Genomic DNA, 16850 nt, shown 5'->3' with positions numbered 1-16850 from the left:
ACTACTCAGTAAAAACTGATAGAGTTAGACATCTGCTTCCTTTAACCTCTATCTTGGTAGGTGAAATCAGAAATTAAATTTCTCATAACTATTTCTCAGCTCACCAGCTACCAACCATCTTAATGTCTATTCATTTCTTCTTTACTCCACTCAAGAGGAAAGAAATGTAAAGAGAGAATGACTTTCCTGGTATTTGCTACATTTTGTGTGTATGTGTGTGTGTGTGTGTGTGTGTGTGTGTATTAACTAGAATCTAATCTCTTTGAGGGCAATAAATTCTGTGTTTGAAATTGGTAGATTGCTCACTATGTGACATGTAAAGTTTGAAATTCTATTTTTAGGACCATTCATTAAATGATACTCAGGAGAGGAGATGGAGATTTCTGTAAACAAATATAACTCCTCAAGAGTGAATACTGGTGTCCCATTGATGGGATGGGACTTAGAGATGCATTTTTTTTCTAGTATCACTAGTAACAATTGTTGTGGGTTTCTTCTTAGCTGTGCCGCATAAAATTGGCCGTATTATTGATGGAAGTCCAGCTGATCGCTGTGCAAAACTAAAAGTTGGAGACCGGATATTAGCTGTGAACGGCCAATCTATCATCAACATGCCTCATGCAGATATTGTCAAGCTCATTAAAGATGCAGGTCTTAGCGTAACTCTTCGAATCATTCCTCAGGAGGGTAAGTAGCCTTAACATATCCTCACAGAGTCATTGGAACCCATCCAATAGAGGTGGTTGTTCCTGACTTGCTTGCTGTTATCATGGGGTCTACATAGTTGCTGTCAGTACAGTATCAGTAAGCTGTTGTTATTTGCAGTTTCCCTTAACTACTGCCTGACTTCTTATAGATCTTAACTAATTTCTTTCATGGAACAAGTTCAGTGACTTTGTAGTCAAAACATTTTAAACCCAGATGCAATCAGTTATTCAGCTGTTCCTTGTAGTATGACTAGTACTGCAATTTCAGAGAAGAGTCATTATGTTGTTGAATGCTGAGGCCCGTTGAACATCAATGAGAGAACTACAGTTCTGAAAAAATGGCTTGGTATGCATAGTACTTGAGGTCTGGAGAATTCTTCTTACATCAGATTTGGCTAGATCAATCTTGAAGACCTGGAGGAAACTATGGTAAATCAACAGAGACTGGGCAGCTCTTTCCCATATAGGAAAAGTTTATATATCACAGATTCAGAATTTCCACTTAGCCTTTGAAAACTCATTGTGAAACAATGGCTCCATCCTGAGGCCTGGAAGAGTGTCACCATTCTTACAACTTAGGGCAGTTTCTCAACAGATAACAAAGTCTGGAGTATGAATTCAACATCCCCCCCCCCACCCTCCCGCCCCAGGCGGGGGGGGGGGGGGGGGGGGTGGGGGGGGAGGAGCGGGGAGGGGCTGGCTTCTCCCTGCCTAATGAGATTGGAATTGCATCTCAGTAGCACAGTGTCTTATACAGAAGTTGATGTAATTACCTAGCTCATTGTCATCTGTTTTATTTAGATGTCCCTCTGCCATTGGTCTAACTTCCTCTGAGTGCAGTCTAACACTGTCACAGCAGACACTGAATCACTAGTCACCTGGTTTTGCAAATCAATCCAGAAGAATCAGAAAAGAGAGTGTAGTATATATCATTTTCAAAGAAGCTATCAGTAGATATTCTCCTTTTATCTACCTACTTATTCATCATGAAATGACTAAAAATAATGTCTGAACATCATTAATGAAAATATGATATTGCCTGAAAACACAATTAACTTTTCTACAAATATTGGAGAGGATTTTTTTTTTGGCTACCTGAATCTCAGAGAGATTTAGCAATTTGTCCATAAGTCACCCAGCTAATAAATGATAGAGGTCAAATTTGAACCCAAGTCTTGCTTACTTCAAGCTCAGCATTCTATCCACTATACCACATTGCCTCTCCACTATTTAAAGGAGATTCAATCCATTTGAGAAAGATCGGTTATTGAAAATCTAAACCAAGTTAATGCGTTCTCAGTGTGAAATATGCCAATTTCTTCTCTTGTCCCAATACACAAAAGTAATTACAGTTGAAACCTTAACAAATTATGAAAAAGATTAAAGCTACCAAATATTTTTTAAAGAAATAGCTCATGGGATCTTTATATGCCCAGATGTTCTTTTGTCTCTGTCTGTAGAACTGTGGAATCCCAGAGTTGAGTTACTGGTCACTGAATACAGCTAATGACAAAACCAATCTGGAAAGTATTCATTTGTGACAGGACTGGTTCCAACATCCTTAACTAAAGTTTAAAATGGAAATAGAATTTACCACTCCTGTCCAAATGCCCATGGCTGAGACCTTGACCCCAATATGAGTCATCCATAGTGAACTAAAATGTGCCACTCAAAGTCATTTTTAAAACTGCCAATGTCCCTAGTTTGTCCTTAAAAAAAAAAAAAACCAGAAATCATTTAAAAAAAAAAAAACAACTTTTGCCGTTTGTCCTGATTGAATGATCTTTAAATGATACTCACATCAGTGAGAGTAATTGTTGAAAGAGAGTTTCTTATTTCAGGGAATAGAGAATATCAATGAGGCTGATTCTCACTGTTTTAGAAATCTAACCAGGAAACCAAAATAACCAAAGTCAGGAGGTGAAAAATTTCCAAGGTGGCCCGTAGCAGAAAATGATCATTCTCGACTCCCTGAGTCTTGTTTTCTAATGCCTACGTGACTGGGTTTTCATCTTTGACTTTCATTCTTCAGAACTGAACAGTCCAGCATCTGCCCCCAGCTCCGAGAAACAGAGCCCCATGGCCCAGCAGCACAGCCCCACAGCTCAGCAGAGTCCGCTGGCCCAGCCAAGTCCTGTGGCCCCTAACAGCCCTGTCACTCAGCCGCCTCCACCCCAGCCCCTGCAGTTGCAAGGACATGAAAACAGGTAAGCATCTCTAAGGCGCCTCACTTCCAGATAGCAGGGGAAAAGAAAAATGAGACAAAGTTTGCTAAATTAGGGATTTACAAGTTACAAGATTTGGGTTGTTTCCAGTTCCTTCAGATGTAAGCTATGTTTACCCTAAGCAGCATTTTGATCTTACGGCCCTTATTATTTTTAAAAGCCCAGCTCATCCATCTCTTGACTTTCAGTGTTCCAGTCTCCTCATTTCTAAGAATGAAAACAGTGATGTCTGCACCTGCTTCATAAAAATCTTGTGATGGAGAAACTTATTTTAAGAACTTCTCAAAATCCCTTATGAGACATGAGCCCTCGCTCTAGCCTTCACGGGAGCATTCCTAATTGGGAAGCAGCTTGGTCTAGGATGGAGGTTTTCAACCTTTTTTACATCATGAATTCTTTTGATATTCTGGTGAAACCTATGGACTCGTCAGAATAATGTTTTTAAATGCATGAAAAAAAATAAATAGTAAATATTAAAAACTAATTAAATTTTTTAAATTTAAAAAATTAATTAAAAATTAAAATTAAAAAATAAGAAAAAATAAACTAATTATATTTAACAAAGAAAAACCAAGTCACACACCCCAGATCATGAACCTTTGGTCAAGGGTAATGTTTCCTAAGGAGAATGCTCCAGAATCTCTGAATTGCTCTATTTTCTTACTTTGCACTTGGACAACTCTAAATTGAAAGGCAGAGAGGCTTCTGTCCCACTCATAATCGTTGACACCCTTGAATTTATCACTACAGAGAATGTCCCAGCCATGACTTGCAGACATACAAAGTATATCCAGCTGAACTTCTTTAGCTATAAATGAACGGCAAAAGTCCATTAGACTGACGTCAAGTACTCTGGGCTTTGGAAGCATTGGGTAGGCCTTAATTAGGGTCCACACAATCAATCAAACAAAGCAATTCTTGGCACTAAGTAAGTGCTTACTAAAAGTTTCTTTTAATTCATTCACTTATTAAGAACCCACTCTGCTAAATAAGCAAGCATTTATTAAGCCAGGCATTATGCTAGGTGATGGGGATTAAAAGACAAAAATGAATCAGACTTTGCTCTCAAGGAACCTGCATTCTATCAGAGAAACTGCATGTACACACATAATTAATTACATATGCATATATCTATATGTAAAGAGAGCATAAGATAATATACAAGGTAAAGTACTAGTAGCTTTTGAAATCGGAAAGAGCTTCATACAAAAAGTGGCATGTGAGTGAATCTCAGAGGAAACTAGGGAGTCTAACAGGTAGCTGGGAGGAGAAAGAGCAATGCAGACCCCATGGGGATGAGCTTTGAAAAGGCCTGAAGATGGGAGATGAAATTTCAAATCAAGTCAAGCATTTATTAAGTGCCTACTATGTGTCAGGCACAGTACATGTCATTATATGAGGAACAACAAGAAAGTCAACCAGCACACATTTCTTTACAAGAAGGGAGTATCTTTCTTCAGTCTGAAGAAGGTAAAAGGGATCACTATCAGCAGCTGAGAAACATAAATCTGGGTACAAAAAAAGCATTGGACCAATGAGAATGATGATGGTCTTATGCAGTAAGTCGAAGGATTTAAATTAGGCAGTCAGCATTGTTTGATCCTGCAAAAGTTTGCCAGGGCAGAATTCATCTCTCTTGAAGTTTCTAGGGGAAAAAATGATGGATACTGTAATGACAGTTGCTCATCCCATGTACAAAGTATGTAAATAGTGGTAATTAGGTTTGTGATACCCATTACTAGGAAGGAATATTTACAAGGAAAACTTAGGAGGACAGTGTGTATGCCACCTTGAGCTCAAGGGAAAGAGTGATAGATAAAACTGTGGGCTTTAGAACATTATTATGTATCCCCCATATAATTGGAAGTGGTGATAGGATTTGAAAATAATGTAAATTTTAAAGCACATTTAAATTTTTTTTCCTTTAGCCAAAGATAAGGAATAGTGCGCTGTGGGAACATATAAAATCCTCAATGATCTTTTCAATAATCATATTTCCAAAGCACCTGCCTTCCATCACTGCCTCCCATACTGGAGAAGTTGGAGTGAGAACATCTTTTTGATGATCAGAATTCACTTGCACTGTTGCAAAGCAAATATTGTTCCCATACCCCAGATGTTATTTCCAGGTGTTTTGCTCTACTCCGATTCCTTCCATTGGCTTCACAGAAAACAAATGTCTATCAGCCTTAGACATTTACATGATATGGTGGGGAGGAGAGGGGGGAGAGAGAGTTAAAAGCCTGGATAGAAAAGTTACTGAAGCCTGTAGAACAAATGGCAAAGATAAGAATTTCACAGATGAATCTGTCATTTATTTAGAGTTTACTAGGTAAAGAGTTGGACAGATGTGTTTAGTACTATGTTAGGTGCTGGGAATAGAAAGAAAAAATTTTTAAAAGCTTTGCCTACCCTCAAGGAGCTAACATTCTAATTGGGAGGTGGGGGGGGACAATTTTTAAGGAAATGTGTATAATCTATTCTCCATTCAGCCACTAAAGGAATTTTCTTAGAGTATGGGTATGATCACGTCCCTTCTCTCCCTCACTTACTCAATAAATACGGGAGCTTCCAATAATCTCCAGAAACAAATACAAAATGCTCTGTTTGGTCTTCAAAGCCCTTTGTAACCTAGCCCCCTAATACTTTCTAGTCTTCTTTCACCTTCCGCCCCATGTACTCTTCTAGCTACTGATACTGTCCTCCCAGCTGTTCCATTAGCAAAGCACTCCATCTCTCGCTCTGGCATTTTCTCTAGCTGTCCCCAATGTCTGGAATGTTCTCCTTCCTCCACTCCAACTACTCACCTCCTTTAAGTCCCAGCTAAAATTCCACCTTCTACAGGAAGCCTTCCCTAAATCTTAATTCTAGTATTTTCCCTCTTTTAATTACTTCCTATTTATCCTGTATGGAGCTTGCTTTATATATATATTTGTTTGCATGTTGTCTCCACAATTAGACTGTAAGCTCCTTGAGGACAGGAACTATCTTTTGCCTCTTTTTGTACCCCTACCAGGAGAGGGGAACCTGAGGCCTTGAGGCCACATATGGCATTCTAGGTCCTCAAGTGCAGCTCTTTGACTGAATCCAAATTTCACAGAACAAATCCCTTAATAAAACTTGAACTCAGTCAAAAGAATGCACCCAAGGACCCAGCATGTGACCTCAGGGCTGCAGGTTCCTAATACAGTGCCTAGCTCATAGTAAGTTCTTAATAAATGTTTATTGAATTATTGAAATGCCAGATACACAAAGATGCAGGCAGAATAGATGGAAGATAACCTAAAAGGGAAACTCTGCGTGGTAGAGGTGGTAGAGGGGCAGGGGGGAGGGGGAAGTGGGGGAGAGGAGGCAGGGTGGAACCAGGAAAGTCAAGAGTAAATCCTGGATGCCTCTGAAATAAACCTCGCATGACTTAGCTCTGGCAGTGTGTCATCTCATCAGATCCTTTGGCTCATTCTAGTATTCATTTAAAACTTAGTGGAAGAGGCCCCACCAGTCACTGAGCCAGCTCCTCCTCTTGGCTCTGCCAGAATCACTTATGCCCTTCTAAAATCACACTCCTCTGGACACAGGGAGTTCATACCTCCTTCCATATGCTGATCTCATACTGAATCGGCCTCCATTCAGGAAGATTATTGGTTGTGGCCACTGGCCCCACATGCGACAATCTCACAATGGTCTATTCAACTTTTTTTGTTTTACAACAAAACATTTCCTACACACTAGGATTAATAGTTAACAGCACTATTTTTATCTTTATTGACATATGATATGTATATGTGTGTTGCACATATACTCACATACACTTAAAGCTTAAGCTGTAATAGTTTAAAACTTTATTAAGACTTTTGGAACACCCAGTACACATATGTGTGCATGGGTGTGTGTGTGTGTGTGTGTGTGTGTGTGTGTGTTACATAAGGCTTAAAAACTCGAGCCTCAGTAGCTTAAAACAACACTAAGACTTTTGGAACATCCTGTATACATGTTTGTAGATGTGTGTGTGTATATGTATACACACACACATATATATATGTATGTGATGATATATACATATATATCTCCAGATAGACAGAGACAGATAGATAGATAGATAGACAGACAGATAGATAGATGGATAGACAGATGAATAGATAGATAGATAGATGGATGGATGGATGGATGGATAGATAGATGGATGGATGGATAGATGGATGGATAGATAGATCAATCTCACATCTTTACCCAGATTTTCTTGTTTCTTTAGTCCAAAATCACTCAAAGTGCTATAGATTATTAACTCCAAGCATTGCTAGGTTTTTAATTGAGAATCAGCACTGGTGTTGCTGGTAAACTGACATCCTAAATCCTTGCTCATATCCAGACAATTCTTCAATTCAGGCCAACTTCCACACACATAAAAAGGTGGCCCCTCCCTTACTGCTGGCTCCTACCCAACAGCTGCAGTGGTTTTTTCTCAAGCGTACAAGAAAAAAACTTCTACTTTTTTTCTGGGTCATTCTGAAGGATCTTCCAAATCAGGTTAGATTCTGTATCAACAAAGATGCATTGTGACTTTGAATCAATACATGTGCACGTGGTCTGCTGCCCTTTTGGTGAATTAAGCCAAGTGTACCGTTAGAATGGAATGCAATAAAATGGTGTTACTCAATTACCTGCGAAGACATTATCTATTTTGTGGGTTGGCATCCTCCCATGTATTCCCTCTTCCCACGCCACCCAGTTAGTGCGTATCCAAAAAGTGAAAAATAATCTTACTGTCATAATAAACCAAATTCTATCTAGGGAGATAAATCTGCAGGGAAAAAAAATCAAACCATTATATAACACACTTCAAAGTCAAATAGAATTCATTCCAAAACCTAATTTTCCAATGTTTTGTATTAACCATGACACTCTCCCTCTCCATTAACATAGGCAATTGGTAGCTTATTTTGTTTCCATTGGTTTGTACCTAAAAGAGATTGTGTGGTATAGTAAACAGGGCACTGAACTTGGAATAAGGAAGTCCTGGGTTTGAATGCTGCCTCAGATGCCAGCTGTATGACTCTGGACAAGTCAAAAACTCTTTGTGCTTCACTTTCATCATCTAAAAAAATGGTCTCTAAATTCACTTCTAGCTCTGAATCTATGATCCTATAAGAAATGGTAAAAAGGGGCTGCAGGTTGATTTTCTAAATAAACAATATATCCTGTTAGTTTTTGTGTGAAATAGGTTGTCTTCCCTCTCTAGGTTTTAGTTTACTTACCTGTAAAAATTAGACTTGAACTAGTTAATCTCTACTGTCCCATCCATCTCCAAATTAAAGATCTTAATTTCTCAAATTTTAAGACTCTTTCATAAAGATGTATGTAGTTATAAGCACATATATAATAACATATATAATATAATATATATATTATATATATATAGTATATATTATATAAAAAGGGAATATAAAAAGCAATGTCTTCTGAGAATTTAAAGCAGAAAGGGGATTACAAAAATTCCAAGTGGAATTGTTATCTATGCTAGCCCCACTATCATCCATTTGTGGGATAAAAGATTTCGTAGAGTTGATATTGTATAGTGAGAAAGAGTAATCAATTAATCAAGACACATTTTATTAAGCACCCATCTCCAAGGGTTTTTCTAAGGATAAAATTTGAAATAGCATTTTTAAAGTACCATATAACCTTAAAGCACTATAAAAAGGCCAGTCATAAAGCCATTCTTATTTCAACCTATTATCATACAATCTCCCACTTAATTCTAGACAAAGTTCTCCAATACAAAGCCCTTCTGGAGTGAAAAAAAATGCACTTTCCCTCTTGAAGTTATTTTGTATTATTGAAATACTTTGCATTTACTTATCTTTGTACATGTCATTTCCCCCAGTAGCTAGTCAGGAAGACCCAAGTGTGACCTAGGGCAAGTCACTTAACATGGCTTAGCCTGGGTTTCCTCATCTATAAAACAGGGCTGTTGTGAGGATATTATGAGGTAAGCCACATAAAACTCTCTGCAAACATTAATGGGATATATAAATTCTAGCTATTGCTATTCCTTAATAACTCCTTGAGGCCAGAGGCCATTAGCTTCCCATCTTTGTATCCCCCAGAATAAAGCACATTGTCTTGTACATAGATTTTTAAAAAATGTTTATTGATCTAAATGGAAACTTTTGAACATCAACCTTTTTTGCAATACCTCTGGAATCCTTTAGTTGGACAGAGAGGATAATAGCAATTTCACAAAAATAGAATATGAACAATGAAATTATAGCACAATATTGTAACTTAATATCATATAACATCTCAACAGTCAGGAAGACTTTTTCTAGAGAGAAATTTGACACACACACACACATGACAGTCAGTTTAATTCCAAGTGTTGAATATAGGCATTTGCATAACTAAGCATCTTCCTCAAAGAGTATTTAAATAATTCTCTTCCCTTTGTGCAGGCTCCCAGTAGGTGCCCGGACAGCTTGCTGGGCCTCAAAGCAGAGCTTAAATTATGCAACTCACAAAAGGCATTTCTTGCCTCTGTTAGGGTTAAATACCAAAATGGGATCTGTTGAGAAGAGCTAATTTTAAATAATTGTGCATTACAAATACCTTTCCAAGGGACTCAGAGCCATCCACATCTGTTGAGGGCAATTTCAGTGTATTCCCACCAAATATTGGTTTTTCAGTAAACTAACATAAATCACTCTCAGTGAGTTAATCAAACTGTGAAAGGACCATCTAGTCTAAAAGGAAAAAATTCCTTACGTGTTTTCCTTTTTGTAATAAATCTCAACTTTTTCTTAGAACTTAATATTTTCTTCCTCCTTGTTTCGATATCAATATTAGAAATTTAGCTTTTGTGAGATTATTAAATTCTCATCATACAAAATGTTATCTTTCTTCCCCTCTCTTGGCATCCTATGACAGCTCTCTGTACTTAAATCTCTGGGTGACTTATTGTGGATTGTTGCCATGGCAATAAGCAGCGAGCTAGAGAGCTAAGCACTCTATATATTCATGGTCACAATAGGAGAGAACGTTCTCCTTTTCAGTGGCCCTACAATGTTTGGTACTAGGAATTTCCCCTTTGGGGGAAATTAGAAGCTCCCAAACTGTGACACCTTGACTTCACACACCAAAGCAGCTGGAACTTTTTGAGTGGTTTGTGTGCTTGTTTGGGGTCGGATTTTTCTTTGCTTTTGCATGTATTAAGATGGTGACTCTATAAGATATAGAAACATCCACAGAATGAGAGGCTCCCAAATTCTAAAAGGTGAGAAATCAGTGAATTAATACCCTTCTCCCTTCTTTCATCATGTACTCCTACTAATATCTTATTTGATATGTACTCTGAGCACAGTCACAGCCTGCTTAATTCTTTTGATTAATTGTTCAAAAACACAATGCATGGAACAGTTGTAAGCATGGAAATAATGTTGGAGAACATAAACCCTTTGAAAGGAGGGACCATCACGCTCCCTGCCCCCAGCACCTAGCATCATGTCTTACAGGTAGTACACCAGAAATGTTTTTGGTTGGTTTTTTTAAATTACATTAAGGAAGAACTGAGAATATGGAAGGGGGAAATGGGGATAAGGATAGGACCTATGATTTCACTGGTAGAGGGTACTCCTAGATGTGGAAATCCCCTCTACCAATTCAATCTGGCATCTATTCTACAAATTGGTCTTAGAGAATTGTCTGGAACGGTGATGTCAAATTCAAATAGATATACATAAGAATAAGCAAGGTTCCCTGTGGACCACATTTTGTCTTAGTGTTAAAATGTCATGTTATCAGTATTTTATTCTATTTTTATTTATTTTGTAAATCATTTCCCAATTACTTTTTAATCTGGTTAAGCCTCATTGCCCTCATGTTTGACACCTCTTCTCTAACAGTTAAGTGACTGCACAGCCAGCATGCATCAGAGGAAGGGCTTGAACCCATTGGTCTTCTTTGAAAACAAAACATGAACTACTACTGGGTGTAATAAAACCTAGCCTATTGGGATACAATTATATTTAATAGCTATTTTAAAGATACATGTAGATCCCTAGAAAAATGTCACATGATATAGCCAACGCTCTATGAGTTTTTAAAATTTTTTTTAACCAATAAATAGTTGGGCATAGTGATATCCCTGGCCCTTTTACACATACTAATTAAAAATTGTAGTCATTCTGTCATTATGAACTGAGAGTAAGCTATTAGCTTTGTTCAGGTAGAGCTGTCGTTTTGATTTTGAATTCTTAGATTCTTAGATGAAAATATATATGATGTTTGCTAAATAGAAAACATTCTATTTAGTTCAATTTCTTTGGTATAGGGAATTTCCAGATGAGAAAACTCTCTCTTCCAGTGCAAGCTGGCACCTGTTCTGTAACCTAAGAGTTTTAGTGACTTGACTCACAGTTTAAGAAGCACTGAAGGGGTCTCGAGTGGAAAAAGTTTAAGAAGCCTTGGCCTAGAGCACTATTTTACTTACTCTATAATCATGAAAGGGATAGAGAAACCTTACACTCTTCTTTTATGATTATGTTTGAAGACTGTCAACCTTCTCTCCCCTTCAAGACCTAAGATACCCAATTAATCATTATTCTGATGTGTTTAGTTATAGGTCAGAAGTAAAAGCAAGGCAAGATGTGAAACCAGACATCCGACAGCCTCCATTTACAGACTACAGGCAGCCAGCCACAGACTACAGACAGCCCCCACTGGACTACAGGCACCCCCCAGGAGTGGATTATCAGCAGCCACCACCCTTGGACTATAGGCAACCACCTCTATTAGACTACAGGCAACATTCTCCAGATACGAGGCAATATCCTCTATCAGATTACAGGCAACCCCAGGTAATTTGCACATAGTAGCCATTAGACAAATACTTATTGAATTGGATCCAAATGAATAAAGAAAAATATGTAATTATCACCATCACTCTGGGTCTCAGTTTCCCCATCCCCAGGGGATTGGACTAGAAAAGCTCTAAGCAACCTACCAGGTCCGAAATTTTATGATTTCACCATTAAAAATAAATCCAAGGTAATGGACTCAAGGTACAGAATGAAACATACTTTCTTAGACATAGCCAGTAGGAGAAATTCTTTTGCTTGACTATGCATATTTGCTATAAGATATTTGGGGGTTTTATGAGGTTTTTCTTTTGTTCCAGTGAAGGTAGAGGTTGTGGAAGCAGACTAGCAATAAATTACCCACACACACAAAAGAAAAAGAAAGAAAGAAAGAGGATGATGAAAGCATTTACTAAATGCCGAGAAGATAACAGAAAGAAAGCTGGAAGAATGCATAACCAAGCAGGGCAGCTTTGAAAGTTACATGTTGAAGTTATAGATTTAAAAAAAAAGCAAGCTAGACTTAAGAGGAATTCATGGTTTCATGTACAATGTCCTTCTCTGGTCTTTCTTGTATACAGAAATGCTCATTTTAAAATTTTCATATACAACTTAAGAATTTTTTTAAAAAAATTAAGTTAAAAACCATTTTCCTTAGAGTCTCTAAGGAAAAGTATAACATTATCAGAATTAGAAACAATAGGATTATCCATTGCTACAATTTAGAGGATTATTTTGTTGTTACTGTTCTCAACCCACAAATTTTTCTGTAGCCTCCTTAAATTAGCAAAATGATTTAAGAAAATACTAACTATGGTTTTCTACTGGCTAGGACAGTACCCTAGGGGTACCCTGGGTCTTATTATCCTTTAATGTGTGACAGTGCAGGGGTTGGAACAGGGGAGAAATGGGTTAAGCCCTGCTTGTAATGTGCCAGCTAATTCTTAGATATCATAATACCTTAACCCAGTTAAAATGCATTTAACTGAGCCCTCAGGGCAGATGCTGAAAATTTTAGGCAAGGCAAGAATGTAGGAATTCAAAATATAGCCATTCCCCATGTACACAAAACAATGCAATTTTTATAAATGTTTATACTTCATAGATGGGGAGATGGAATGGGGTAAGGGAAAAGGACCTTCAATTGCTTCTTCATCAGGAGCTAAATAAAGAAAACACATCTGTATTTAGATCAGATTACATTTTTTTATCATCTTTGTGGAAGATGACCTCTATACCGAAAGTAAAATTTCTAAAGAAAAATCAATAAAAGGCAGCTAAAAAAGAGAACTTGCTTGTTAACATGAAAGATCAATTATGATTTGTGTGTTTCTGTTTGATATTCCGTAATCCATGGAAACAGCAAAAGCAAAGTGCCATTAACTCTCACTTTACTAATAGGCAAATCCTATAATTTTTAAACATGCATACGCACACCCTGACACATTAACAGAGATGCTCAACAGCTGCTGAATCAGGGAGATCAAGTCAGAACATCATAACTATATGTACTGATAACATGCTTACAGGTAAACTGACACATACCAGACCCAAACAAATATATTTGAATGGACCCAGAGTGTTTGAAGTTTTTGATTCACATTTTTCCCACTGGCCAGATTAGATGGCATCTCCTTGAACCTATTTATCACCTAGTATAAATTAATTGTAGCAGAAAAAGAAAGTCATTGTCATGGAGAAATCTTCTCTGAAAGCCAAAGATCACCTATTCCATTTTCTGTCCCAACAGGATTTTGATTATTTTACTGTGGATATGGAGAAGGGAGCCAAAGGGTTTGGATTCAGTATCCGTGGAGGAAGAGAATACAAAATGGATCTGTATGTGTTGAGGTTGGCAGAAGATGGCCCAGCAATAAGGAATGGAAGAATGAGAGTAAGTAAGAACTCTTTTCTCAGAATTGCTAAGAGTGTATTCTAAGATTCATTGCTCTACCATATTAGAATAGAGCTGGATTACCTTAACAAAGAAGTTCTGGTACTCAGCAGACTTTAGCACTACTTTTGAACTCTCTTTGTCATCATTGGGTTATACTGAGTTTTGACATTAGATGAACCAGGAGTATCAGTTCACTTAAAAACTTTATTATAATTTTACTTAGAAATAAACATTTTCATCATACCCATTTTCTTTGCTTTATGGGTTTAAGAAACTGCATTGTATCAGTAGACATAGCTTGGTCCTTTAAGGTATTCTTAAATTCCAGTTCTTCTAGGTTTAGGCAAATTCTAGGTAGGAATTACATTTTATTGATAATAGCAAGACCCTGTCCTTTCTTTTTATGTACCTTCCTCAGTGTAGTTTATTCATTTGTTTGTCTTTAAAAGGGCAAACTAATCTGAAAGGACAAAAGAAAAAATTTCAGAAAGAATTTGAAGTGACAAAGAGAAACATAATTGCTTTTTTGTGGTCGGGTAATTCAGTTGTGATTTAAGATTGTATCTTTTGGCTTTTTTTGGCTGACAATCAAAAGGTTCTTTACTTCCTTGGAAATAATAGCATCTCACATCGCTATAGCACTTCAGGTATTATGACGCACTTTTTAAAAAAATAACCCTGTAAGATAATACACATATTAATTAAGATAATTAAGAATAAGGATAATTCCCATTTTGCCTTGGAAGTGACAGAGAAAATGTACACTGTCGAAGGGTGCAGAGATCACGTGTTGAACTGGGTTTCAAATGTACATCTTCTGCCTCTAAGAGAGTTGTTCTTTCTACTATATCTACTATATCTCCATTGGTAACAAATTGATGATGGAATTTCTTTAGTATTGGCAAACTACTTTACCTCATTTTGGGCTTCAGTTGCCTCATCTGTAAGATAAGAGGCATTGGATTAGATCACTTTGAAATCCCTTACATCTTGGACAGTCTATATTTCTGTGATTTATACAGCTCTTCAAGTTTTCTGTTTATAAGGGATACCTCTAAATACTTGAAAATAATTTTAAATATATGTACATGGATGTATATGCACTTAACTCTGAGTACCTCAAGCATGTCACAAAATGTCATCACCCAACGCAGCCAAGACTAATCTGAAATGACCTTTTCTTGATGAAGCCATCCTGGTTCTTTGAATGAATACTTAGAAAGGGAAGCAATAAGCACCATTTCCCCTTTTTTAGGATTCATAAAACACTCTTTACAACACAACAATACGGACTAAAATTTTGCCAAGAAACAATCAAGATTGCTCGCTGACCGGAAATTTACAAAATCACTCATCCTTCTCTTTAAAATTTTACAAACTTTCCCCCTCTGCAATTGTATGGTAACTCTCTCTTTCCCGTGATCTATCTAAAACCTCTAGCCGTGGCTCCTTGGTGACATCTGCCCTTTATTTCAGATCTCTGGATATAGTTCTTCTGGACCTGGTGACTTGAGCTCCTCAAGGAAACCTCACAAACCTTGGGCCTCAACTCTGTTAACATTATTATTAACTATTTTTGTTCTGACATTTCTAGTCCAAAGTCCATTCTCCAAGGAAAACAGAAACCAAAGAAGATTGTACAGTTCTTCATACTTTTATCAGTCATCCATTATCATTATCCCATTAACACTGAGAAGTGATTCTGTCTCATCTTTGTTCCTCCTCTTTTACCCAAAATATATGTGTATCTATGTATATACATATGTATAATATGCATGCATGTACATATGTAAACTAATGTGCGCATACATGTATTGTGGTGTGTATATATGAATATTGTACATGTGTGTGTAGAAACATATGTACATATAAATATGTACACATATAGAAAATATGTGAAAATAAATGCAAAAATTATGTAGAAAATATACATAAATATAAAATAAGTACGTATATAGAAAATATAGATGAATATCAATATGAAATACCTATAGAATATATATATAGAAATAGATACATATAGATACATATATAGAATATAGTTAAAATCTATGTGAAACATAAAATATATAGACATATAGAAATATATGTACATATAGAAAAGATACATATGTAGAAAATATAGTGAAAAATATGGAAAACATATAGGAAATATATAGAGACATATAGAAATATATGTACATATAGATACATATATATATATATAAAATATAGTTTAAAGTCAATGTGAAACACATATGGGAAAATAAACATATAGAAATATATACATATAGATAGATACATATGTAGAAAGTATAGATGAAAGTAAATGTGAAACACATATAGAAAATATAGACATAGAGAAATATATGTGCATTTAGATACATATATAGAAAATATAGATGGAAGTAGATGTGAAACATATATAGAAAATATATAGTCACATAGAAATATATGTTCATATAAACACATATATAGAAAATTTTGATGGAAGTCAATGTGAAACACATAGAAAATATATAGATTTATAGAAATATATGTACAAATAGATACATATATAGAATATCAATGAAAGTCAATGTGAAACACATATAGACATATAGAAATATAGGTACATGCAAATACAGATACACATATAGAAAATATAGATGAAAGTCGATGTGAAATACATATAGAAAGTATATAGAGACATATAGAAATATACGTACACATAGATATAGACACACACGAGACAGCGTGACATGGTGACTAGAGAGTTGACCTTGAAGCCAAGAATACCTGAATTCAAATCTAGCCTTTGGCATATACTGTCTGTGTGACCATTTACAAATTATTCCCCCTCTTAGTTCCAGAAGCATCTCTATAAGTTGCAGAGTAGGTACTAATCTGCATTAATATGTTTCCTCATCTGGGAGGTCTCATCTCAAATGATGATCCCCAAGGACCCTGTAAGATCTATCTCAACATTTCTTAATTCTTTACCTCCTTTTAACTACGCAACAAAATCAGCTTGTTGTTCCTATCTTGGCTTTCTGTAATTAGAAAGAGGAGTGTGCCCTCCATATGGCACCATATTGACTTCTCTGACCTGTCTTGCCCTAAGCAACATCATTTCTCCAATTTTTCATATACGGTCTGAGAGCCCTCTTACTTCCTGTATTTGCTTCTACTGTCTGAAGTGCCACACCGCTGA

At 36.5% G+C, this 16850-nt stretch overlaps 1 protein-coding gene across 1 annotated transcript in view; it reads left to right on the top strand.

Annotated features, from left to right (window-relative positions):
- LOC118851095 (membrane-associated guanylate kinase, WW and PDZ domain-containing protein 2-like) overlaps positions 1 to 16850 on the top strand; it is a 389772-nt gene that overhangs the window by 241481 nt on the left and 131441 nt on the right. Inside the window, exons 12-15 of the mRNA XM_036760647.1 lie at positions 502 to 687; positions 2740 to 2914; positions 11541 to 11781; positions 13532 to 13675. Coding sequence (XP_036616542.1) covers positions 502 to 687; positions 2740 to 2914; positions 11541 to 11781; positions 13532 to 13675 — 746 coding nt within the window. The remainder of the gene's footprint in view (positions 1 to 501; positions 688 to 2739; positions 2915 to 11540; positions 11782 to 13531; positions 13676 to 16850) is intronic.

This window comes from Trichosurus vulpecula, chromosome 5 (assembly GCF_011100635.1).
Source record: "Trichosurus vulpecula isolate mTriVul1 chromosome 5, mTriVul1.pri, whole genome shotgun sequence".
Lineage (NCBI taxonomy): Eukaryota > Metazoa > Chordata > Mammalia > Diprotodontia > Phalangeridae > Trichosurus > Trichosurus vulpecula.
This window is presented reverse-complemented; position numbering and strand designations above follow the sequence as displayed.